Source organism: Nannospalax galili, unplaced genomic scaffold (assembly GCF_000622305.1).
Source record: "Nannospalax galili isolate Female #2095 unplaced genomic scaffold, S.galili_v1.0 scaffold274, whole genome shotgun sequence".
Taxonomy (NCBI): Eukaryota; Metazoa; Chordata; class Mammalia; order Rodentia; family Spalacidae; genus Nannospalax; species Nannospalax galili.
The window spans coordinates 730,049-750,361 of NW_008335435.1; the positions used below are offsets into that span (position 1 = coordinate 730,049).

Below are 20,313 nucleotides of genomic sequence, written 5' to 3' on the forward strand. Positions count from 1 at the left end.
AAAGCCTGTAACTGGGGAGGTCATAGGCCCTATGGAGGTGGGAATCTACCTGTTGTTTTTTGAAATGGACATATAGACAAAACTACCTGTTGTGGTTTCAGTGAAGAATGTCCCTCATAAGCTCATGTATTTGAACACTTGGTCCCTCACTGGTGGTGCTGTTTGGGGAGGTTATGGAATCTTTAGGAGGTGGAGCCTTATTAGAGGGAATATGTTACTGGATATGGTTTTTGAGGATTTACATCCTCACTCCACTTCCTGTTTTCTTTCTCTACTTCCTGTGGATGAAAATGTAATCAGCCCTCTTCCTGTTCCTACCAGCATGCCATGACTTCCTTGCCATCATGGACTCCAGCCCTCTGGAACTGTAAGCACAAACAAACTCTTCCTTAAGTTGCTTTTGTTCATAGTATTTTATCACAGCAACAGAAAAGGAACTAATATACTGCCTTGTAAATATGTATACGTATATCCCTACACTAGTGCTGCTCTCAGCCTTGGGCTCCTTTTTGCAGTGGGTAGCAGTTAATGCAAAGACTCCTAACTGGTCAAAGTGCTAGGAATAAGTGATTGTGGAATGCTTAGCCCTAAACTGAACATCAATATCATTCCTTCCAAGGCTGAGAGAACACTGCTGAAGAACGGGTGGAAAGAATATAAGAGCCAGATGATGGGGAGGAGTGCTGGGAAACACTGTCTTCTGGACATGACATGGTCATTGTACTCATGGACACAGAGTAGCTGTGGATACCTGCACAAGACCTACGCAACATTCCATCATGGATGGTGGCAGTGGGGGTAGCTCATGAGGCTCCATCCCTTCCTGAAGAGCTATTGCCAGTTAATAGTTGCTAGGGCAGAGGGTGCCATTTTCATCAGTGGTAGAGCCATTAGCAAACTGCCCATGATGCAGTGATTAACCCGCTACCCACGCTCATATAAGCAACCCTCATTAAACTTACTGGGTTAAAAAAAAAAAAAAAAGACACAAAAGTAGGAGAGGACCAGTAGGAAAGAAGGGGGTCAGCAGGAGTATGGGGGGATAAAGAGGGTAATAGAAATGAATGTGATCACAATACATTGGATGTATGTATGAAGCTGTCAATTAAAATTAAAAAATGAATCTACTTAAGAAGTATTTTGTAAAAAAAAAAAAAGAGAACGTGAAGGCATAAAATGAGAAAAAAAAAAGGAAAAGAAAATGTTGACCAATAATGAATATACGTAAAAATTAGATGGGAAATAAAAATTTAATATTTTCATATTATAAAGGGAAATACTACTAAAAGTTTAATAAAAAGAAAAATATAGGGAGCACAAGGAGAAAATTATTTTAAAAGAGAAACAAGGTCAAGTGTTAGATCACCTTTTTTCTGGGTTTTGGAAAATTGGAAACTGCCAGTTGTAAGGGCAGATTGGATGTTCATGTGAACTTATGGACTCTTTCCTCTGACTTATGCTGGTGCTGAGTATGTACTGGACAAGTGTCTGATGTCTGTCAGAGCTGTTTTCACTTTAGAGCGTCCCCTCTTTGCATACCACAGGCCTCTGCTGGCCACACTGAGCTTTGCAGTCAGCGGACTGGGCAGGTTCTCCCACCTTTCTTCAGATTCCACTGTCGCTGGTCCCTAATGTTGTAGATGGGGTTTCTCCCCAGTGAGATGGGAGCAGGGAAAGCAATCACAGAATGAGATCTGTGCAGGGAGAGGATCCGCCTTTGCACTTTCCAACCCCCCTAAGTACTGCTCACCCTGTTGGAAGGATACAGTATTCTGCTGGAGTCTCCGAGTTCTCGGACTCTACAGCAGTGAACAGCAGCTAGGTGGCTCCAGAGGTTGATCCCCACATTGACCTCAGGCTCTGGGTTCACAAACACTAGGGTTCTTTTCAGTCTGTTCCTGGATGCTGAGGTGGGGCTACCTTTTCCTGTGCACTTCCTGCCTGAGCTGAGCCTCCTGCTGTCTGCACTTTTGGGTTTGTCAGCATCTGCCCCTCTGGTTCTCAACTGCCACTCGGGGCTGCCTCTCACCCTGAGGCTTTGGCAGGTTGACTTGAGTCTCCTTGACATGGCTCTTCCTTGTTCTCAGACGGTCAGGGTAGCTCAGTTTTAGAGTAGGTTCCCTCTCAAGATGGCACCTGGCCATTGCCCTCCAAGTCAGAGAGTGACAAATGGGATTCCTCTCTCCTGGTGACCAGTCACCAGAAGGATCACTGTCAAAATCTGCCACTGAATTTGAGGCTTCTGAGAGCTGTGGGCTTGTCCTGAAGGTAGGACTGTCAGTCTCTTTACCAGGGCTCCCTGGCTTGCCTCTTGGATGAGGCTTCTGGTACTTCTCCCCTTGACAGGGAGCCCTGTGGCTAGAACTGTGTTTTAACTTGGCTTACTTCTTGGTGTGTCACCCATCGTTTCTCCATACTTTTAAGTGTTCTAATACTACTTTTGTGAATTTCCACATCTTTGTCTTTTTCTCTTTGGAGCAGAGTCTGTGTTTTCTTTTCTGACTCTTCACTAGGTCACGTGGAGGCAGCTTCTACTCTGCCGTCTTACACGTTTCATTCCCAGCTTAATCCAAGGCACCATCATCTTCTCAAAGATCAGTGCAACAGCCTGAGCATGGTCCTCTTTCTCATCTTGCTCCCTGAAGACTATTCTTCCCAAAGCCCTGAGGGTGATTTTTCTAAACACCCCCAAATGTTTGACTTATGAGGCTCTACAAAAGGATCTGGTTGCTGCTTATTGGTTTAGTTTCATCTTTGCTCTAGTCAGTGGCCTTCTTCTGGGTTCTCTCTCAGATCTTTGTTTTTGCTACTTTCCAATCTAAAAGTTTCTTTCTCTAAAATCCTGCTGGCCTGGATCTTTATTAGGTCTCTACTGGCATCATTCTTTCAGGGAAGCTCTCATCTGAACTGGCAAGCTTCCATCTCTTATATTGCTGACTTTTTTTTTTTAAACATATCTGACTTTGTGTGTACATGCACAGGTGCACAAATACACACACACACACACACACATATTTTAGTGCTAGTCTTCCCTCTAGAAGGTTAGCTAAGTCACACAAAGGTACAGGTTTTGTCTGCCTCATCTGTCACTAACTTGTATTCTTAGAACTTAGTAACACTGTTAACATGTCTGCAAAAAATTTTTGACTAATGTAGTACAATTCATGTTTAATTAAACAAGGAAATCAGTAGGGTAAACAAACATTTGAAGTAAGTTTAACAGCTACTTATGATAGTTATAAGTATTGATAATTATTTTACTGACATTATCTATGACACTGAAGATAGTATAATTACCTGCAGGTAAAGATCACTGTCCCTACTCCAAATGCTCTTTTAATGTATAAGACAGGATACTAATGTAGAACACCACTGAACAGATAAGACACAACAGTAATTCAACATCCAGAGTTATACACTGTACTTACCAACCAAACTTGCTGTGCAAAATATCCGACCGCTTTTTTCCAGGATTTCATGGAATCTCAACTGACATGCTGCGATTGTCTCATAATCCGTGCTGTAAGCTTGGTGGAGTTCAAGTGTGATGGTGTTCTTCTGAATATATTGTAAAAAAAAGTCATTTACATGGACAAGATACTGAGATGTGAAGTTATATTCTGGGTGAAGACCTCGCACTATGGGAGTTGTCTGTAGTTCAAAATCATAGAAAGCATAGGTACAGAAAGTGACAGGCTCTTTCTCTCGAGATGCCTGCAAAACTTCAGAAGAAAAGGTGACTTTGTTGATAGTGATTTCAAACAGATTTTCTCCTCGTTCTAGGTGGATGGTTTCATCAAATTCATCAACAGAGTCATCTGGCATGATTTCTGGTTTAAATTTGTACTGTTTGGTGCCATAGGCAATATCCTTTAGTTGAGCTGCAAGAGAAGACAGAGTTTAGAGAGGTTAAAATATTGACATATAAGGATACAAACTGGCCTCTGAAGTGGTAGGATAAATGCTTTCAGTGAATAGTCTCACTCTTCACTATTATTTTCTACAAATACAGAAAAATACATAATTTGTTTTGACATCACTTATTTAACAAAATTACAACTTCAAAATATATGCAACTATAATTTGTCAGTTTAAAATTAAGAGAATAAAAATGAAAAACATTACAACTTTGGGCTGGAGAAATGGCTCAATGGTTAAGAGCAGTGGCTGTTTTTGTAGAGGACCTGGGTTCAAATCCCAGCACCCACATGTGGCTAACAACTATCCATAACTCTAGTTCTGGGGAATCCAACACACTCTTCTGTCCTCCATGGGCACTGCATGACACGGATATACATATATACATCCAGGCATGACTCTCATACACATAAAAATAATAAATAAAAAAATTAAAAAAAACATTACAAATTCAATTGCAACATAGCTTTAACCAGGGAAAAGGAAAAAGAAAGACGTCTTGGGCTGAAAGCTGAGGTTACCATGTGAATGCCAGCCACTCTTCTACCTCTGCTACGTTCATTATCCTCTCTCTGACAAAATTGATTCCTCTTTTTCCTAGATCATCTCTTGGGCTTAAGAAGACATATATGCTTCTACTTGGGGGGGGGGCAGGCATGACTATCATTTCCATTATGATAACTGTCTCGTGGTTGTACACATTGCCCTAATTATACTTCTACAACACTGCTTTTTAAGATATATATCATTTTACATACATATTTCCCCCTAGTGTGACACTCAAGTTTCCTGGAGGGAATAATGTATATACGTGTGTCCGACTTCTCAGGTAAGACACTCCTGCAAAGTATCTGCTTTACTTCTCTGTGGAGCTGCTCTTATGAAGGCCAGAGAAGTGAGCAGCTGATCTTTGGCATCAACACTGTCAGCCTTGTGTTATTCTTTCTTTCATTTGAGGCTAATGAACACTTTTTCATCAACCATCATTCTATCTTGACTTCCATGTCACGGATCTCCCTGTTTCTCTTATTTCTCTCTTTATTTCTCAGGGTTTTTTTCTTTCTCTACTTATTTTCTGGTTTTTAATTCTCTTGTTAGTCCACATATTCTCATTGGAGATCTTTATACACTTTTATAACTTCTGATGCTCTTAACAGACTGAAAGCTTCCATATTTGTGGTTTTAAAACTATTTATTCTAATGTGTATGAGTGTACTGCCTACGTGTATGTAAGTGCACTGTGTCATGCAATGCCTATGGAGGTCAGAAGGAGGATGTCAGATCCCCTGGAACTGGAGTTATGGACAGTTGTTAGCTACCATGTGGGTGCTGGGAACTGAACCCAGGTCCCCTGCAAGAGCAGCCAGTGCTATTAACTGCTAAGCTATCTCTCCAACCCTCCGTTATTTGTATTTTAAATTGAGATTTCTTCTGAAACTCCAGATCATATATTTGTTTTGTTTCTCCTTTATCTCCCAGGCATCTCAAAAGTACATCAAACTCAACATATCTAAACATAGAAGGTACCATAGTGTCCTCTTGCTGTTTTCGTACTTTGAATCTTAAGTGTCAGTATATTAGCATTTATTCAGCTGCCTGTTAGAAACCATACTGACAGGAGATTTCTTTTGGTTACTCACTCCTACCTTTCTATATGGAAAGCCTTTGATTAATTTTAAGGTAAACTGTAGGGGTTTGTCTGTCTGTCTGTGAGAGACAGAGAAAGAAAGAAAGAAAGAAAGAAAGAAAGGGAGAGAGAGAGGGAGAGAGAGAGAGAGAGAGAGAGAGAGAGAAAACAACCCCATATACCTTCTGTGTGAAGTCTTCTCTAAATCCTAAATCTTGTGGAAGGAACGGGCATTACACCATCACTGTTTCATTAATACTTGCTATAGTATGAATATGTTTCCCAAAGTTCATATATTGGAAACTTAATCCCAAACTGTGCTGAGAGGTGGGGTATTTTAAGAGGCAATGATGTCATGTCAGCTCTGCTCACTCTCATGAATGGATCAGTGTCACAAGCAGTCTGGGGTTCATTATTAAAAGAGTGGCATATTGTCAATGACTGAGGTCCCCTTTTGCTTTCTTGTGTGCATTTTCTTTTTCCTTTTTGCTTTCTGCCTTGGGATAACAAAGCAAGAAAGCCCTTGAACGGGTAGAGGCCCCTTGACTTGGACCTACTAGCTTTGATAGCTACAAGAAATAGATCTCTAGAGCTGGGCATGGTGGTGCACGCCTGTAGTCCCAGCACTCAGGAGGCAGAGGCAGGCGGATCTCTGTGAGTTCAAGGCCAGCTTGGTCTACATAGTGAGTTCCAGGTCAGCTGGCGCTACAGGGAGACCCTGCTTCAAAAGACAAGAAAAAAAAAAAAAAGATCTCTGATGGTGGGGTATAGCTCAGTGATTGATTAGCCTGCATAAGACCCTAGGTTCAAGCCCCAACACCAAAAAGAAAAGGATACAAAACAAGCAATCTTTATTTTTTCATAAATTATCTGGACTCAGAAATTCTGCTCTAGTATCACAAATAGATTAAGATAACACTTTCTGCATTTTCTTGTACAACGTTCTCTACAGTAAAATGCAGCCATCTATTTACTAGTCTACATGTTACAAGTTCCTTGAGGTGGTGCCTCAGTTTTTCCTATCTATATTCTTTTTTTCTTACTGGGTAGGACTGTGCTCAGGATATATTATAGGCCTGATTATGTTTATGGAACAAATCAGTGAATTTAGGAGACAGGCAAAACAGACTGGTAAAAGCTTGCTAAGACTTGAAAAGAATGAAAATACTTTATTTGGTGACCTCCCTTTTAAACAAAAAAATTCCATTAAGCAAATTTTTATTGAGTATTACTTGGAATAAAAGGTACACACTGCTCCCTGACTTCTGGAAAGTTCTATTCAGTCAGATAAAGATATTTAGTTAGTTCTTCATAGAGTAGACGTTCTCAAAGTATTTAGAGACCCAAGGGTCTCTAAAGCTGTTTTGGAGGTCTGTGAGGATAAAGCTGTTTATAATAATACTAAGATACTATTTGCCTTTTTCATTTTTATTCTCCTAACAAGTATATAATGGGGTTTCTCAAAGGCAACATGATGTGTGCTATCACAACAAATCAAACACAGACACAGATGGGTAATGCAGCTGTTTTCTGTTAAGTCAGAGCCTAAAGAGATTTGTAAAAATGTAAAAAGAAACCCAAACTATAAAATGTTAAAAGAATTAAAATAGTGCCATTCTCCTCATATATTTTGGAAATTATAAGTTTTAAAAATTAAATATGATTTATGTTAACATGTAATAAGTAATAAGTTATCAATGTGACATGAATTTAAAATATTTAATTTTTTCTCACTTAGTTTTCAGTATGGTTAATATCAGTAAGTATAAATTGTGAATAAGAGACTTTCAGGATGTGCAATAACCTTTAAGAACGTGAGGTTAATGATGGCATAGGTGACTCCAAAATTGCACAACAGTGGGCATGACAGAGGCTAGCACGTACCACTATAGAACTTGGGAGTGTGAATATAGTGAATATAAAAATCTCCACAGATATGGAACCCAGAATCTCCAAGGGTGGAGCCTATAAGCTACACTTAAAGCAAGTTCCTAGGATGGTTCTTTTTCCTTTCCTTGTCAAGACATGGTCTCTCTATGTAGCACAGGCTGGCCTTGAATTATGGAGCCAAGTTAGCTTCGAATCCATGGTCCTCCCACCTTAGTTGCCAGAAAGCAGGAATTTCATGGGAAACCCACCACACCCAGCTTCCTTAGATGATTTTTATATTTGTTCAAGTTTGAAAATCACCTCAAGGGCATTTCAGGTAGAGGGATAGTGTTTAGAATTAATCAGAGCCAGCTTCCTGGCACCTTGAGCACAGAGTTGGGTTTTGAAGCACAGGTTGGGTATTTCCTTGAGGTCAAGGCAGAAAGGAAGTTTAGGCAGAGTAAACAGCATGAACAAAAGCAGGTGGTGGGAATGCATGAAATGACTCTGACAAAGAGCAAGCAGATATTGTTGGCTGCGGTGCATAGGATACTTAGAAGAGAAATTACAAGGGTGGTCGTAGATTTGAGTCTGTGATACTTTATGGAGTCTTACTTTGAAATCTTGCCCACAATACTGAATTCAAAAACAGTAGTGGTATAAAAAAATAAATAAATAAAAATAAAAAATAAAAATTAAAACAACAACAACAACAACAACAACAACAACAACAAAACCCCAGTAAATTCTTGAAAATTCCTACTTAAAATTTTGAGTCAAAAGAACCAGATGAAATAGTCTTTCTGATAACTTATTCCAGCTTAGAATTGGGGAAAATTACAGCAGAAAGATATTGTGAGTGAAAGTCTGGACAACATTTTCAACTGCTATAAAACGGTGCACACTGTACCTTCTAGCTTTTGGATGCGTGCAGCCCTGATATCAAGAAGATGAACATACTGTTCTACTTTGAGTTCATAATCTTGCTGCAAATTCTCCATCTTCTGAGTCACTGCCTCAACTTCCATCTAAAAATAAGAGACAATAAGTTCAGTACTTATGATCAGTCCTAGTTTCATTTTTTTCCAAAGTGACTTTGATTCAAGCATTTTAAGATGGAACTTTAAAGCTACCATGCTATGATTCAAACATTTTCTAGCTGGAATTTTAAAGCTACTATGCTATTTTTCAAGCACTTTCTACAGGGAATTTTCAAAACCACGATTCAAGCGTTTCTGAGAGGGAGTACCAGGAGCTATAAACCATGATGTCCTGATGTCACATAGTTTACAGTTTAGAAAATTGTGTTTGGCAATATTCACAAACTGTAAGTAAAATAATATAGGGCTAAATTCCAGGGATATAGTAATACTTGATAAAGGTGACAACAGATAATAGATTATGAAAGATGATAAACACACTTTCTCAATTTGATATTACCTGATAATCTTTATTAATTTTATGCTGCATAATTAGCATATTTCTTGTCTTTTCAAGTTCTTGAACTGTTTCTGCATGAGTTGCTTGAAGCTCTTTCATGGAACGTTCTAGATCTTTATTGATTTTACTGTCCACTTTCTCTAAAAATGAAAGATCTCCATTTTTTTGTTCTTTTTGGGCCTAAAGCCAAAATAGGTTTTATTACTGAAATAAGAATTTACAAAATGTGATCATCTGTAAGAAACAATCAATTTTCTATTCTCTGATTAGGAACAAAGCAGTCTTAATACATATTTGGATAGAGATTTGGAACAATTACTGAGAAATAAAAAGAGTAAGTTTACTAACTTCATGATATTAAAAAAAAGAAATCACAGACATTTTGATTTTTTCATTTGATCAAATGTACAATATGACACAAAAGGAAAAAGTCTGCTTTCATATTTTTTCTTGAAGATAACACAGTATGTCAGACCTTCTTTTGTATTTATAATTCAATCCTTCACTTCAGAGGGTGTAAACCAGTATCTTATCGCAGAACACTGCTGCTTAGTTTTACAGTTGGTCACATAAAAGTAAAAATGTTTGTTGCAGTTTAAGTGCTTTTTTAAAAATCATTATTTTTTAAAAAATTTTTAATAACTACATGATTAGAAGAAGCATTTCATTACAGCTTTAACGTATTCAGTAATACACTCCAGTACTTTTTAAATAAGAGTTTTGACATCTCTCAATGTAATTTTGATGTCATTACAAAATATGCGTATACTCTAAGTAATTGTCACCTGATCATTTTCCTGAGTCTTAGTACTACATTGGTATGTCTCTCGCACACACACACACACACACACACACACACATGTAGATGCACTGAGTTTTAGAAGATGCACAATAATTCATTCTCCAAATACATGGTTGTCATTATGTTGAAATATGTAGACATGAAATTCATGGCTAATTTTTAAAAGTTACCTTTATAAGCAGGAGAGCTTCACTTAGTTCATCAGCATTAATATCACTCTCCTGTAATACAGAAGGTTAAAGCTCACAATGAGGTATTAGTGGAAAGTTTAAGAGACATCCCTACTGTACTGACTAGTCTAATGGAACATAAGGTGCCTGAGGCCATGAATGTAAATAACCAAGTGCAAAGGACATTCAACTCTTCAGAAGATCTTCACAGCATATGCAACCTGATATGCTAGTTAATAAACCAAGGAATGTACTTGCACTCTCTTTTGTCATATTCTGCATTCTTCTATGCATAAAATATGTAGAAACAAATTTTGAGGTAGGGAGTTGGGTCACCTGGTTGAAAAACTTCATGCGGCTTGTAAGTTCATCAAACTGTTGCTTTTGTTCCAGATACTGTAATTGTAGTTCTCTATTCTCTTGAATGAGTTTTTCATTTTGGTCTTAAAAATAAAGTCAACACAATTAGAAAGGTAAGTGAGAATTAGGTCTAATAACACATTTTCAACTAGTTTAATTCCTGTTACACGCCAAGTTGGTTTTAGCGTGGAAAGGAGACTGAGCCAGTACCTAAACAAAGGCAGCAGGGGGATGAGGAACAAATGAACATGGTCATGTGTCTACCATATGATTCACTTGCTTATCAAAAACTTAAGACTTACGTTCACAGTATTTATACAAGGAAATTGTGGTCTTTGGAACTTGAAAGGAACATTCTATTTAAAATGCCTAAGAATATATGTTTCTAAATATATGATTTTTACTTACTTATTAAGGGTCCTGAAAGACATGCAAAGAAAAAAGTTCTCTTTTAGTGTTTTGATTGCCTTCTCTGAATTTTCTTTTCCTCACTTAGCATAAAGTCTTTGCATTAAAACAAGATAATTTATTGTATAAACACCAAATTCATAATTTAACTCTCATTATAATTCATAATTTAATTCAAGCATACCCTTAACAAATCTGTTCCCACATAGCTGGTACAACGCTGAATCAATAATTCATGTATGCTCTTTATCCACTGGGTTAATGCTATTAACAGGACACTGACTTTTAGTTATCCCTTTTTAAATTTTTTTATCTTTTAGACAGGGTCTCAGTATATAGTCCTGGTGGGCCTGAACTCCCTATGTAGACAGGACTGGCCTTGAACTCACAGGTATTCACCTGATTCTGCCACCTGAGTGCTGGGATTAATGACATTGACTTTCATCTGTCTTTAAGGAAAGGAAATATTTACTGGAGCCTAGGTACTCACTCACCATGACCTGCAAGCAGGACTGTTAAGGAGAGCTGAAGAAGACAGAAATTCACACACCAATTTCTTCTTCTCTGCATTAAACATGTTCAACTTAAAAACAAAAAAAATCCATAATGGCCAGCAAGCAAATCAAGTGCATTCTTTCATGCTGTGTTCTTAAGTGCACTGCCCACTTGACTGCACCACTGCAGCCAGTTTTCCTACTTGTCTCCCTGTGGACTGCCTCTAGACCTTGCCATCCAAAGTGCCTCCATGAACTTTCTAATCTCAACGCTTTATGTTTATTATAAATCCTTAATTCAAGTTGTACATTTTTGTTTCCTTTTCTTAATAAAAAAAATGCAGGGAACACATGTGCCAAGAATTCTTTCCATGGATGCATTTACATTCTGACTGGATTTTATACAAAAATATATTTCTGCCTTTTTCAGGGCTTTGTGTTCCCAAGCTATAAATATTACATACAAGTAAAAATGTTAAATTATACAGTTAAGGAATGAACAAGTTGGATGTTTAATGTCATATATTTCCTGTGAGTCCTTGGATATACAAAGACACAAAGAAATTTTAGTACCAAATATATAAATACCTTTATCCTATTGATAGATGGTTAAAAGGCATACAATGTTTATATCTAGTGAACTAAAAAAATTTCCAAATGTGAAAAACACCTGTAAAATTTGAAGGTAAAGGTCAAATTTTTGTTTCTAAACTAAAAACTAGGATTAATAATAATATGAGTTCTTATGAAATACCATTTTTGGGGGCTGCTTGCATTGATTGGGTTATATAGTAACAACTAGCTAGAATGACAACTAGACAGAACAACAGTAACAACAACAAAAAAGGTAAGTCTGAGAGGAGGTAAAGCACATGTACTGAAAGAGTAATTGGTTTGTTCTGCAGCCAGCAATTCTAGGTTCTAAGACCAAGCTAAGTGTAAAGGCGTACATACTGCTCATCTTAACCCAGACACAGTATATATTTTGATCATCTTTTCTATGCGCTAGCTTTTTTATCCTTTCAAATTTGTAGAAAAGATCTCCTGAGAATGATATGGTAATAGGTACAAATAAAGTTATTAAAAATTTTCCATCCTTTACTCTTCACTTTTGGTTTGACAACTGTGTCCCTATTTGCTGATATTTTAAAATGGTTTTAGTTGTGGAAGAGTAACTTAAAGGGGGAAAACATCACTGAGAATCTGTGAGCTCACTACTGAATTGATATTGAATTACAGATTATATTTTTTCTTTATTAAACTGTTTAATGTGGATGCAACTCTTGGGGCTTTAAAAATATCAAAATGCTATGGTTCAAAGAGGAAATAAGATTTGCTGAATTATTATATGAAAAAAAATCAAAGCAGTCTGTATGAGAAGAAAATTAACGTCCTTACCTTGTGATTTGACAAAAAGCAGGTTAAGTGAAACAGCATTTTATTCAAATAAGATAGCATTTCACTCTTTTAAACTTACATTCTTCCAGCACACCATTAATAAGAGTGCAGAGAACAATTTGACTAAACAATTTTTAGAACTCCTTTGTGCTAATATCTTCAGCTGTGATCAATATAACCATATGCATTATGCTGAATTATGCATTTCAGCTAAAGATAGAAAGGAACTTTCAAAAGCAAGCCCTTAAACACATGCAGTTAATTTAAACATTAACCAAATGCAAACTGCATTTACATATCCTCTACCCCCACCCCGCATATTCACACAATCTGAAACTAATTTGTACCTTGAATAAAGAGGTGAGTATTTTCTAAAAATAATTTGCCAGTTAGATGAATGACTACAGGAAGCCAGGGAAACATCTTTTGGCAAGGAACACTTGATACATGAAAAGGTAAATGTGTGAGGAGAGTTCAAAGTAAAATAAAACTATTTCAAAGTCTGTACCACAAAAGGGGAACTTTCTCAATGTTAAAATCTTTCCTTAAGTAGATAATTTCAGTTTTTTATTTATTTTCCTAAAAAAGCGATTAAAGGCTTTATTTTTCTTGTAACTTATTTTATCTTATTTTCTTATAACAACATTTTTATCAAGAAACAAAACCTTAAATCCTTAGACTTGTAAATTTAAACTATTCAATGAAAACAGCTGGAAAATAACAGTTCTAGCAAATTTTCTTTAGAAAGTAATTAAATAAATGCTGAAGTTTTATGTAGAAAGATGTTGTTTATAATAGTTAAAAATTATTCTTTGAATCGGGCACAGTGGCTCACGCCTTTAATCCCAGCACTCGGGAGGCAGAGGCAGGCAGATCTCTGTGAGTTCAAGGCCAGCCTGGTCTACATAGTGAATCCAGGACAGCTGGGGCTACAGGGAGACCCTGTCTCAAAAAGACCAAAAAAAAAAAAAAAATTCTTTGGAATAATCATCCTAGAGATTGATATATCAGCTGCAGATATCCATATACTGAAAAGTTAACAGGCGTTATAAATCATGATGCCATGGATTTAAACTGATACTACAAAATGATATCTACACAGAGATTAACAACTCTGAAAAGACATCAAATAGAAGTGTAACTTGAGGCTTATACTGAGAGACTTTTAGGCTCTTTTTCATAGTGTACATGAATTATTTTTATTACTTAAGAAAAAAAACTCATGAGATTAAAAAATCAGTATAAAAGATGAGGATGGATTACATGAATTAAAGAATCTTAGCAGTTATAGTATTTGACAATAAGAATTCTCCAAATCAGTGAACAAACTATATAAACAGTTTAAAGAAAAATTAAGATTTTACCCTATGAAGAAAATTCCAGAGAAGAATTTAGAACTTTTGGGGCCTGGAGAGATGGCTCAATGGTTAAGAGCACTGGCTGCTCTTGCAGAGGCCCTGGGTTCGATTCCCAGCACCCACATGTCAGCTAACAACTGTCTGTAACTTCAGTTCCAGAGGATCCGATGCCCTCTTCTGACCTCCACTGACCCTCCATTGCATGACATGGGTACACTTACGTACATGCAGGCAGTACACTCATACACATAATATAAAAATAAATACATCAAGAAAGGTAAAACTTTTGGATTCTTGGTATCTGTGCTGTGTGCATGTGGTTTTGCACATACATGTGTCTTTTTGCCAAAACTAATATTTTATTTATCATTTTTATTATTAAAAAATACTATTATGTGTATGAGTGTATTGCCTACACGTAGATAGAGGCACCATGTCATACAATGCCTGAAGAGGTCAGAAGAGGGTGCTGGAGCCCCTAGAACTGGAGTTATGGACGTTTGCCAGCTACCATGTGGGTGTTGGGAATTGAACCCATGTCCTCTCCAAGAGCAGCCGGTGTTCTTAACTGCTGAGCCATCTCTCTAACCCCCGTTTCCTTTTTCTTTTAAGAATGAGAAATTTTTCTTTTTGGAAAGGGAATGGAAATATAAAGTACTTCTATTTCATCAATGAACAAGAATTTATTGAGCAACTACTAAGACAAAGCACTCTGTTAAGTACTTATCAAAGCACATTAAAATGTGAAATCTACCAGGTCAAAAAACTTGTCATCATTTAATTCATGCAGGATCTTTAGAAAAATTCATCGCCACTTGGTGGATAAGCACTGCCTACTATGCTTCATTGGACTAAGACTCCACTGTGTTCCGATTTTAGGCTTGTTGAAAGTGAAAAATATGCTTATCCACAGTCTTAAAGTATTACTGTGTAATATATGCATTCTGATTTTAGGGATATTAAATGTGAAAAATAATGTTCCTTAAAAATCAATGAATTATGGCCCTGTGCACTAGCTAAAACTATAATTTCCTTACTAAGTCTGTGTTAAACTTCTTTTATATAAGGGGGGTCTTCCTAAAAGCCCAGGCTAGCCTGGAATTTGCAATTCTTCTGTTTTGGCCTCCTGAATACTGGGATTACAGGCATGTGCTGCCATACCTGGCTATATTAAACTTCTTAATATTCTCATGTAACTGAATCTCAAATGTTCCAAAGGAGCAACCTCATTCCCACATTCTTTGGTTTATCTCATGGGTGAGCAAACAGGTACAGCACTTGTATCAAACAATTCATCACTCCCACTGTGTATCTGTGTGTGCCATGTGTACATATCTGTCTGTGTATAATACAGTAGTTCAGACATCTTTAATTACATTTAATTCTATGAGACAAGACCTAATTTGATTATGTTTAATGATTATTATTTTAGCAGGCACATTCTGACGAAGCTTCTTGGTTTACAGAATAGAATTAGATACCACACTGTTGGAGCTTCCCTATTTGATCTATCAAAACCAGCAAGGACGTACACCTCTGCCACCTGCCACTGCTATGGGTTTTTCTTATTATGGCTTTACCTGACACATTATATATTCATCTAATTATTGTTCGCTTCTACTTATTAAATTCATGTTTTATTCTTTGCTGTATTCTTAGAACAGTGCCTGACATATACTGCTGCTTAACACACAACTGTTGACTGTTGATTAAAGAAAACTTCAGAATTATGGATTTAAATTAAAGACAACCGGAATAAAAGTGATCATGAGAAACACGATCCCTTCGCATACATGATGCATCTAATAAAATCACTGAAGTAGATGGCTAGTAATACAGGCTGTGTCCCCAGTGTATAGTAGAGTAACTGGCAAACAGTAGGCACCACAAGTAGTACTGATTGACTCAACAAATAAGTATCAGATGTCTGCACGGGTAAGCTGGCGCTTATTTTCAATGTACCTCTTTCGGTCTTTAATCTGTCAAGGACTTCAGTTTTGTCTGTTAAATCGGACTTTAAGGCAGTCTCGAGCTGAGCAATCTGTACTTTCAGCTGCTGCTCCTTTAACTTCCACTGTTCTTCATGGGCAGCACCGAAGGCACTGCAAAACACACGTGACACGCAAGGAGAGCTGGGAAATCGGCCTCAACCGAAAATAATAAAGAGAAAAGCTTTTAGTGGCACAGAGACCACTGTCATCATGTCTTAGGAATTAAGTAAACATATGCTGGTCTGCTGCTGTTGAAACCAAGGCGCCTTTCTCAGGCTGCGGTTAGGGAACATGAAAGAGTTTGTGGGATGAGCAAAGGAACTGGCCTTAATTTAGAGCTCTAAAGTCAGAAAAGTTGGCAGCATGCAGCGTTTGTGGGACTAGTAAAGGAATTCAAATACTGTACATACTCCAGAGAAATCCACAACTCCAAACCTTAGCAACTGATATCGGACAGGACCATTCTCTTCTACTTACAAGCCCACTCAATACTAAGAAAATGTACTTTCCATCTGATCTTTAATTTTGTGAAACTTCTGAGTCTGTGATAATAACATGCACAAAATGCTGGCCACAAAATGAAAACATACTGAACCACAGGGGAGTAATTCTGATACTAAGAAGTAGTGCTAATGCAGTTTTGTCCTGAAAAGCAAAAAGCAATAGGGTAAGGAAAGTAATTTTATTTGCAATACAGATTTGTACAAACCGAGTGTCCTGTGTGTCTTAAGAATGATGAAGACAGAATTAAAATCAATTCCTCAACAAACACATAGCATACTTTTCTTTTTTTTCTGGGGGGGAGGGGCGGCAGGTCTCAGACACAGGCCAGCTTTGAACTCCCTATGTAATGGAGGATAACCTTTAACTTATCCTCCTGCCTCCATTCCTCTAGGTCTGAGATTATAGGTGTAACCACCACACCTGGTTTAAGCAGGGCTGGGATAGACCCAGGGCTCTGTGCAAGCATTCCACCAATTGAGCTACATCCACAGCCCAAGTAGTTTTTGTTATGGTTTAAATCTGCTAATGATCAAGGCTAAGCATATCAGAAGAAAGCATAGCATAAGGGATAAAAGGTACACAGAGGTGGACAACAACCATTCATTTACCCAGTAGCTCCTGAACACAGTGAACAATCTTGTTACACCAGCCTGCTACACTGACACTGGAGGACATTTAAAAAGGAAGGGTCTGGCAACTGATGTTTCTATAAATCTTCCCAGGTGATAGCCAGGTTTTGGGAAAACTGATCTTGATCTGCATGTCAGCAGAAAACCATTATCTGTGAAGCTTGACATGACTGGAATAATCAGCAACAGCTTTGACCCTTCTACTTACGTTAAACCCTGTAAATGAAGTAAAAACTTATAAAACCTCCTTTTATATGGACGATGAAGTAAATGGAAAAGAGATGTATTATTTAAAATTTCCCTTAATACTGCTACCAACTAGTCTTGAGGTTTGATTCCAAAAGAAATACTTTTGTGGGAGGCATAGGTTTCAGAAGAGCAAAACTGTTCATTCATTTCACATTTTGAACATTTTTATTGTATTTAAAACAACATGACCTTAAAAATAAATGGAATTCTGGAACTCCTCTAAATGACATGTTTCTTCCATCACTGTTCTCATTTCACATATGAAACCTTAAAAAATGCATGGATGATAAGCTAAATTACTTATCAAAGGTACAATTACTTAGTACTTAAATATATAATACATATATTTAAGAATTAAACAGAGACTATTCCTTTGCAAGTTCATTTAAAAATGAAGAACATATACAATTTCTATGTCTAGTCAAATTATATATACCAAACATATATATGCATGAACTTGAGTACATATATGCATGCATATGTGTGTGTGTGTTTCTTCTATTATTAAAAACATGTACCACCCGGAAAAAAATTAGCATGATGAAATAGGCAAAACTATACATTATATCAGATGCCAAAAATTAGAAACAGTAGTGTTCCAATAGCAGTAACAGCAAAAAGATCACCAACAGCTAATCTGGCAGAAGCATCAGAAGCTGTATGTGTTTAAATTAAGAACAATTTAGCAGGCTGGTTTTTCCAAACCCACAAAATACTAGTATAAATCAGCATAAGTCAATCTGAATTTAGTCCACTGTTATCTTCCTCTAAATTTAGGATTGCATTCCACCAGAGTTTCATGAGGAATTCCTTTTGAATTTACTGTATTCCTTTATACTTGGAGCCATCTGTCTAACTATAAATGCTGAACCACATCTGGCTCCATTTTCTTTGTAAGGGCAGTATACATGATTAAATCTGCATATGAGAAAAGTGTTTAAAAACCTTTTATTCATGAAAATGTGTTTGTATATTGCCAACAGTAACAGTAAAGGGAGGATGACTGTCTCTGTACCCATTTCCATAACAGCAGTGATAAATGTCAGCTACAGGAGACTAACTGTTGGTGCCTGTGGTCGCTGGCACACCCACTGGCTGCCTTGGGTACTAGCGTTCTGTTAATACACATCCTTGATCAAAAAACATGATAAGCTCAAAATAAAAGCCAAATAGTTCCTGTCCACCCTCAGCTATTTTCTTTTCTTTTTCATTAAAAAAAAAATTATCAGAAGAAATTCCATTTGCTTCAATGTTCAAGGACTTCCTCATGTAAGAGATGAAAGGATGAAAGAGAATAAACTCCTATCACCCATAAAAAAATCCAAAAAAAACCCATAGGTACTTATTCAGGCAGAATGAAGTGAATAATCACGAAAGCTCTTTTTAAATCTTAAATATTAGATGACTATCACAACACAGAAACTTGATTGGCCTAATTCTTGAAAGGGTTGTTACGATATTCAATATGAACTTTTTTTTTTTAAGAGAACAGCTATTAGATCATCATCTCTTGAGAAATTAATACCTTAAAGTCACTTTCAACAGGGTTTTTGGACCCAACCTTAAACTGATAACATGGAAGTGTACGGTGGTAGTCGTGGTGTGTGAGTGTGTGTGTGCATGCACTAAGTAGAGAGGCTCTGAGAGTGTGGTGAAGCCTATATTTTAACAACTTTTCCAGGTTATTTGTATACACTATTGTTGAGAGATTGCTGTATTTCATTAGTTTATGAGATCACCAAACTAGACTAATCTCAAAAATGAAACATAGCCTTACAGAATTATTGTATGAAGCCTCTCTCTGAGCAAATAGGAAGATTTAATAATAAAAAAATTATTCTGAACTCTTTCTTCTTCTTCTTCTTCTTCTTCTTCTTCTTCTTCTTCTTTTCTTCTTCTTCTTTTCTCTCTCTCTCTCTCTCTCTCTCTTTTTTAAAGACAGGGTCTCATCATGTAACTCTTGCTGGTCTTGAACTCACAGAGATCTGCCTGTCTCTACCTCCCAAGTACTGGGATTAAAGGTGTGTGCTACTATGCAGGGCCTATTCTGAACTGTTAAACTGGACATTTCTTCAAGTTCTTACTGCTTAGTATTGTTTCAAAAATGTTTATCATATTAAAAAAGGATCATACCAAGTACTAACATGAGGGTTTTTATCTTACCATGTAATTTTCTAATATATGTCAAGTAATAAGCACATTCAAAATTTCATTTGTGAAAGATGAGAATGCAATCTGAAAATCATTGTTTTCTTCTGAAAACCAGCCAATGTTGAATAACAAACAAATGCTCTCCATTTTAAGATGTGCTATCATCATGACTAACCAAAGAAGGAGTACCTGTAGTTTTGATGAACATTAATTGTTGGCAATGATGGATAACAGTACAATGAAAGAAAAGAGCTGTAAAGAACCCAGGGACAATGGGTGATGCTTGTAGTTTCTCTAACTATGCTTCTGAAAACATTTAAAAATTCTTCAGAGAATTTTGTAGTTCTACTTCCTATTACGTAGACTTGTCGGGCTTAGCTCTAAGTGTCACCGATTTTTTTGGACACTCATTACAGTCATTTACTTCCACACATCTCATAAAATATAAGCGTAAACAGCATAGTAAATTCTGTTTTTGGTGTGATGGGAAAAAATGTAGCTCAAGCCCAAAATATTAAAAAAATAATAAAACAAAAAACTTAAACTAAAACCTTCAAACCCAGATTTATACTCTTAGATCATCTTCTAATACGGAAAGATAAAGTTTTATGGTGATTAAGTAAATATGAGAAAAATATGCCTTGTCAAAATTCCATTTATATATTATTCCCAGCTAACGCTAATGTTTCTTATTCCAAAAAACTATGTTGACTAAATTCTCAAGTTGGAAAGAAGTAGAGAACTCAGAAGTAATGTCCAAATGACACCTGCTTTTTGTATTTAGACCATGCTAAAGGATTTGAGGTTACAAGATGAGTATGAATCAATCAGAACTTCTGTGTGACACGTCCCCCATTTCATGGGTGCACCCCTTTCCCACAGATAGCTTTCAAATGCATTAAAATTGGAAACAGTGAAACACTGGGGAAAAGATTCATGTTTTAG

At 36.8% G+C, this 20,313-nt stretch overlaps 1 protein-coding gene across 4 annotated transcripts in view; it reads right to left on the bottom strand.

The window, feature by feature from the left end:
- The window catches only part of Rpgrip1l (RPGRIP1 like), a 107,874-nt gene that overhangs the window by 57,796 nt on the left and 29,765 nt on the right, over positions 1 to 20,313 (bottom strand). For 2 of the 4 annotated variants that reach the window (XM_008830072.3, XM_008830074.3), the window contains exons 10-16: positions 15,807 to 15,946; positions 10,595 to 10,606; positions 10,163 to 10,269; positions 9,827 to 9,877; positions 8,855 to 9,034; positions 8,325 to 8,442; positions 3,429 to 3,881 (exon numbers count right to left, since the gene is read on the bottom strand). In XM_008830072.3, coding sequence (XP_008828294.1) covers positions 3,429 to 3,881; positions 8,325 to 8,442; positions 8,855 to 9,034; positions 9,827 to 9,877; positions 10,163 to 10,269; positions 10,595 to 10,606; positions 15,807 to 15,946 — 1,061 coding nt within the window. The remainder of the gene's footprint in view (positions 1 to 3,428; positions 3,882 to 8,324; positions 8,443 to 8,854; positions 9,035 to 9,826; positions 9,878 to 10,162; positions 10,270 to 10,594; positions 10,607 to 15,806; positions 15,947 to 20,313) is intronic. The other 2 variants (XM_008830073.3, XM_008830075.3) reach the window with 1 other exon arrangement.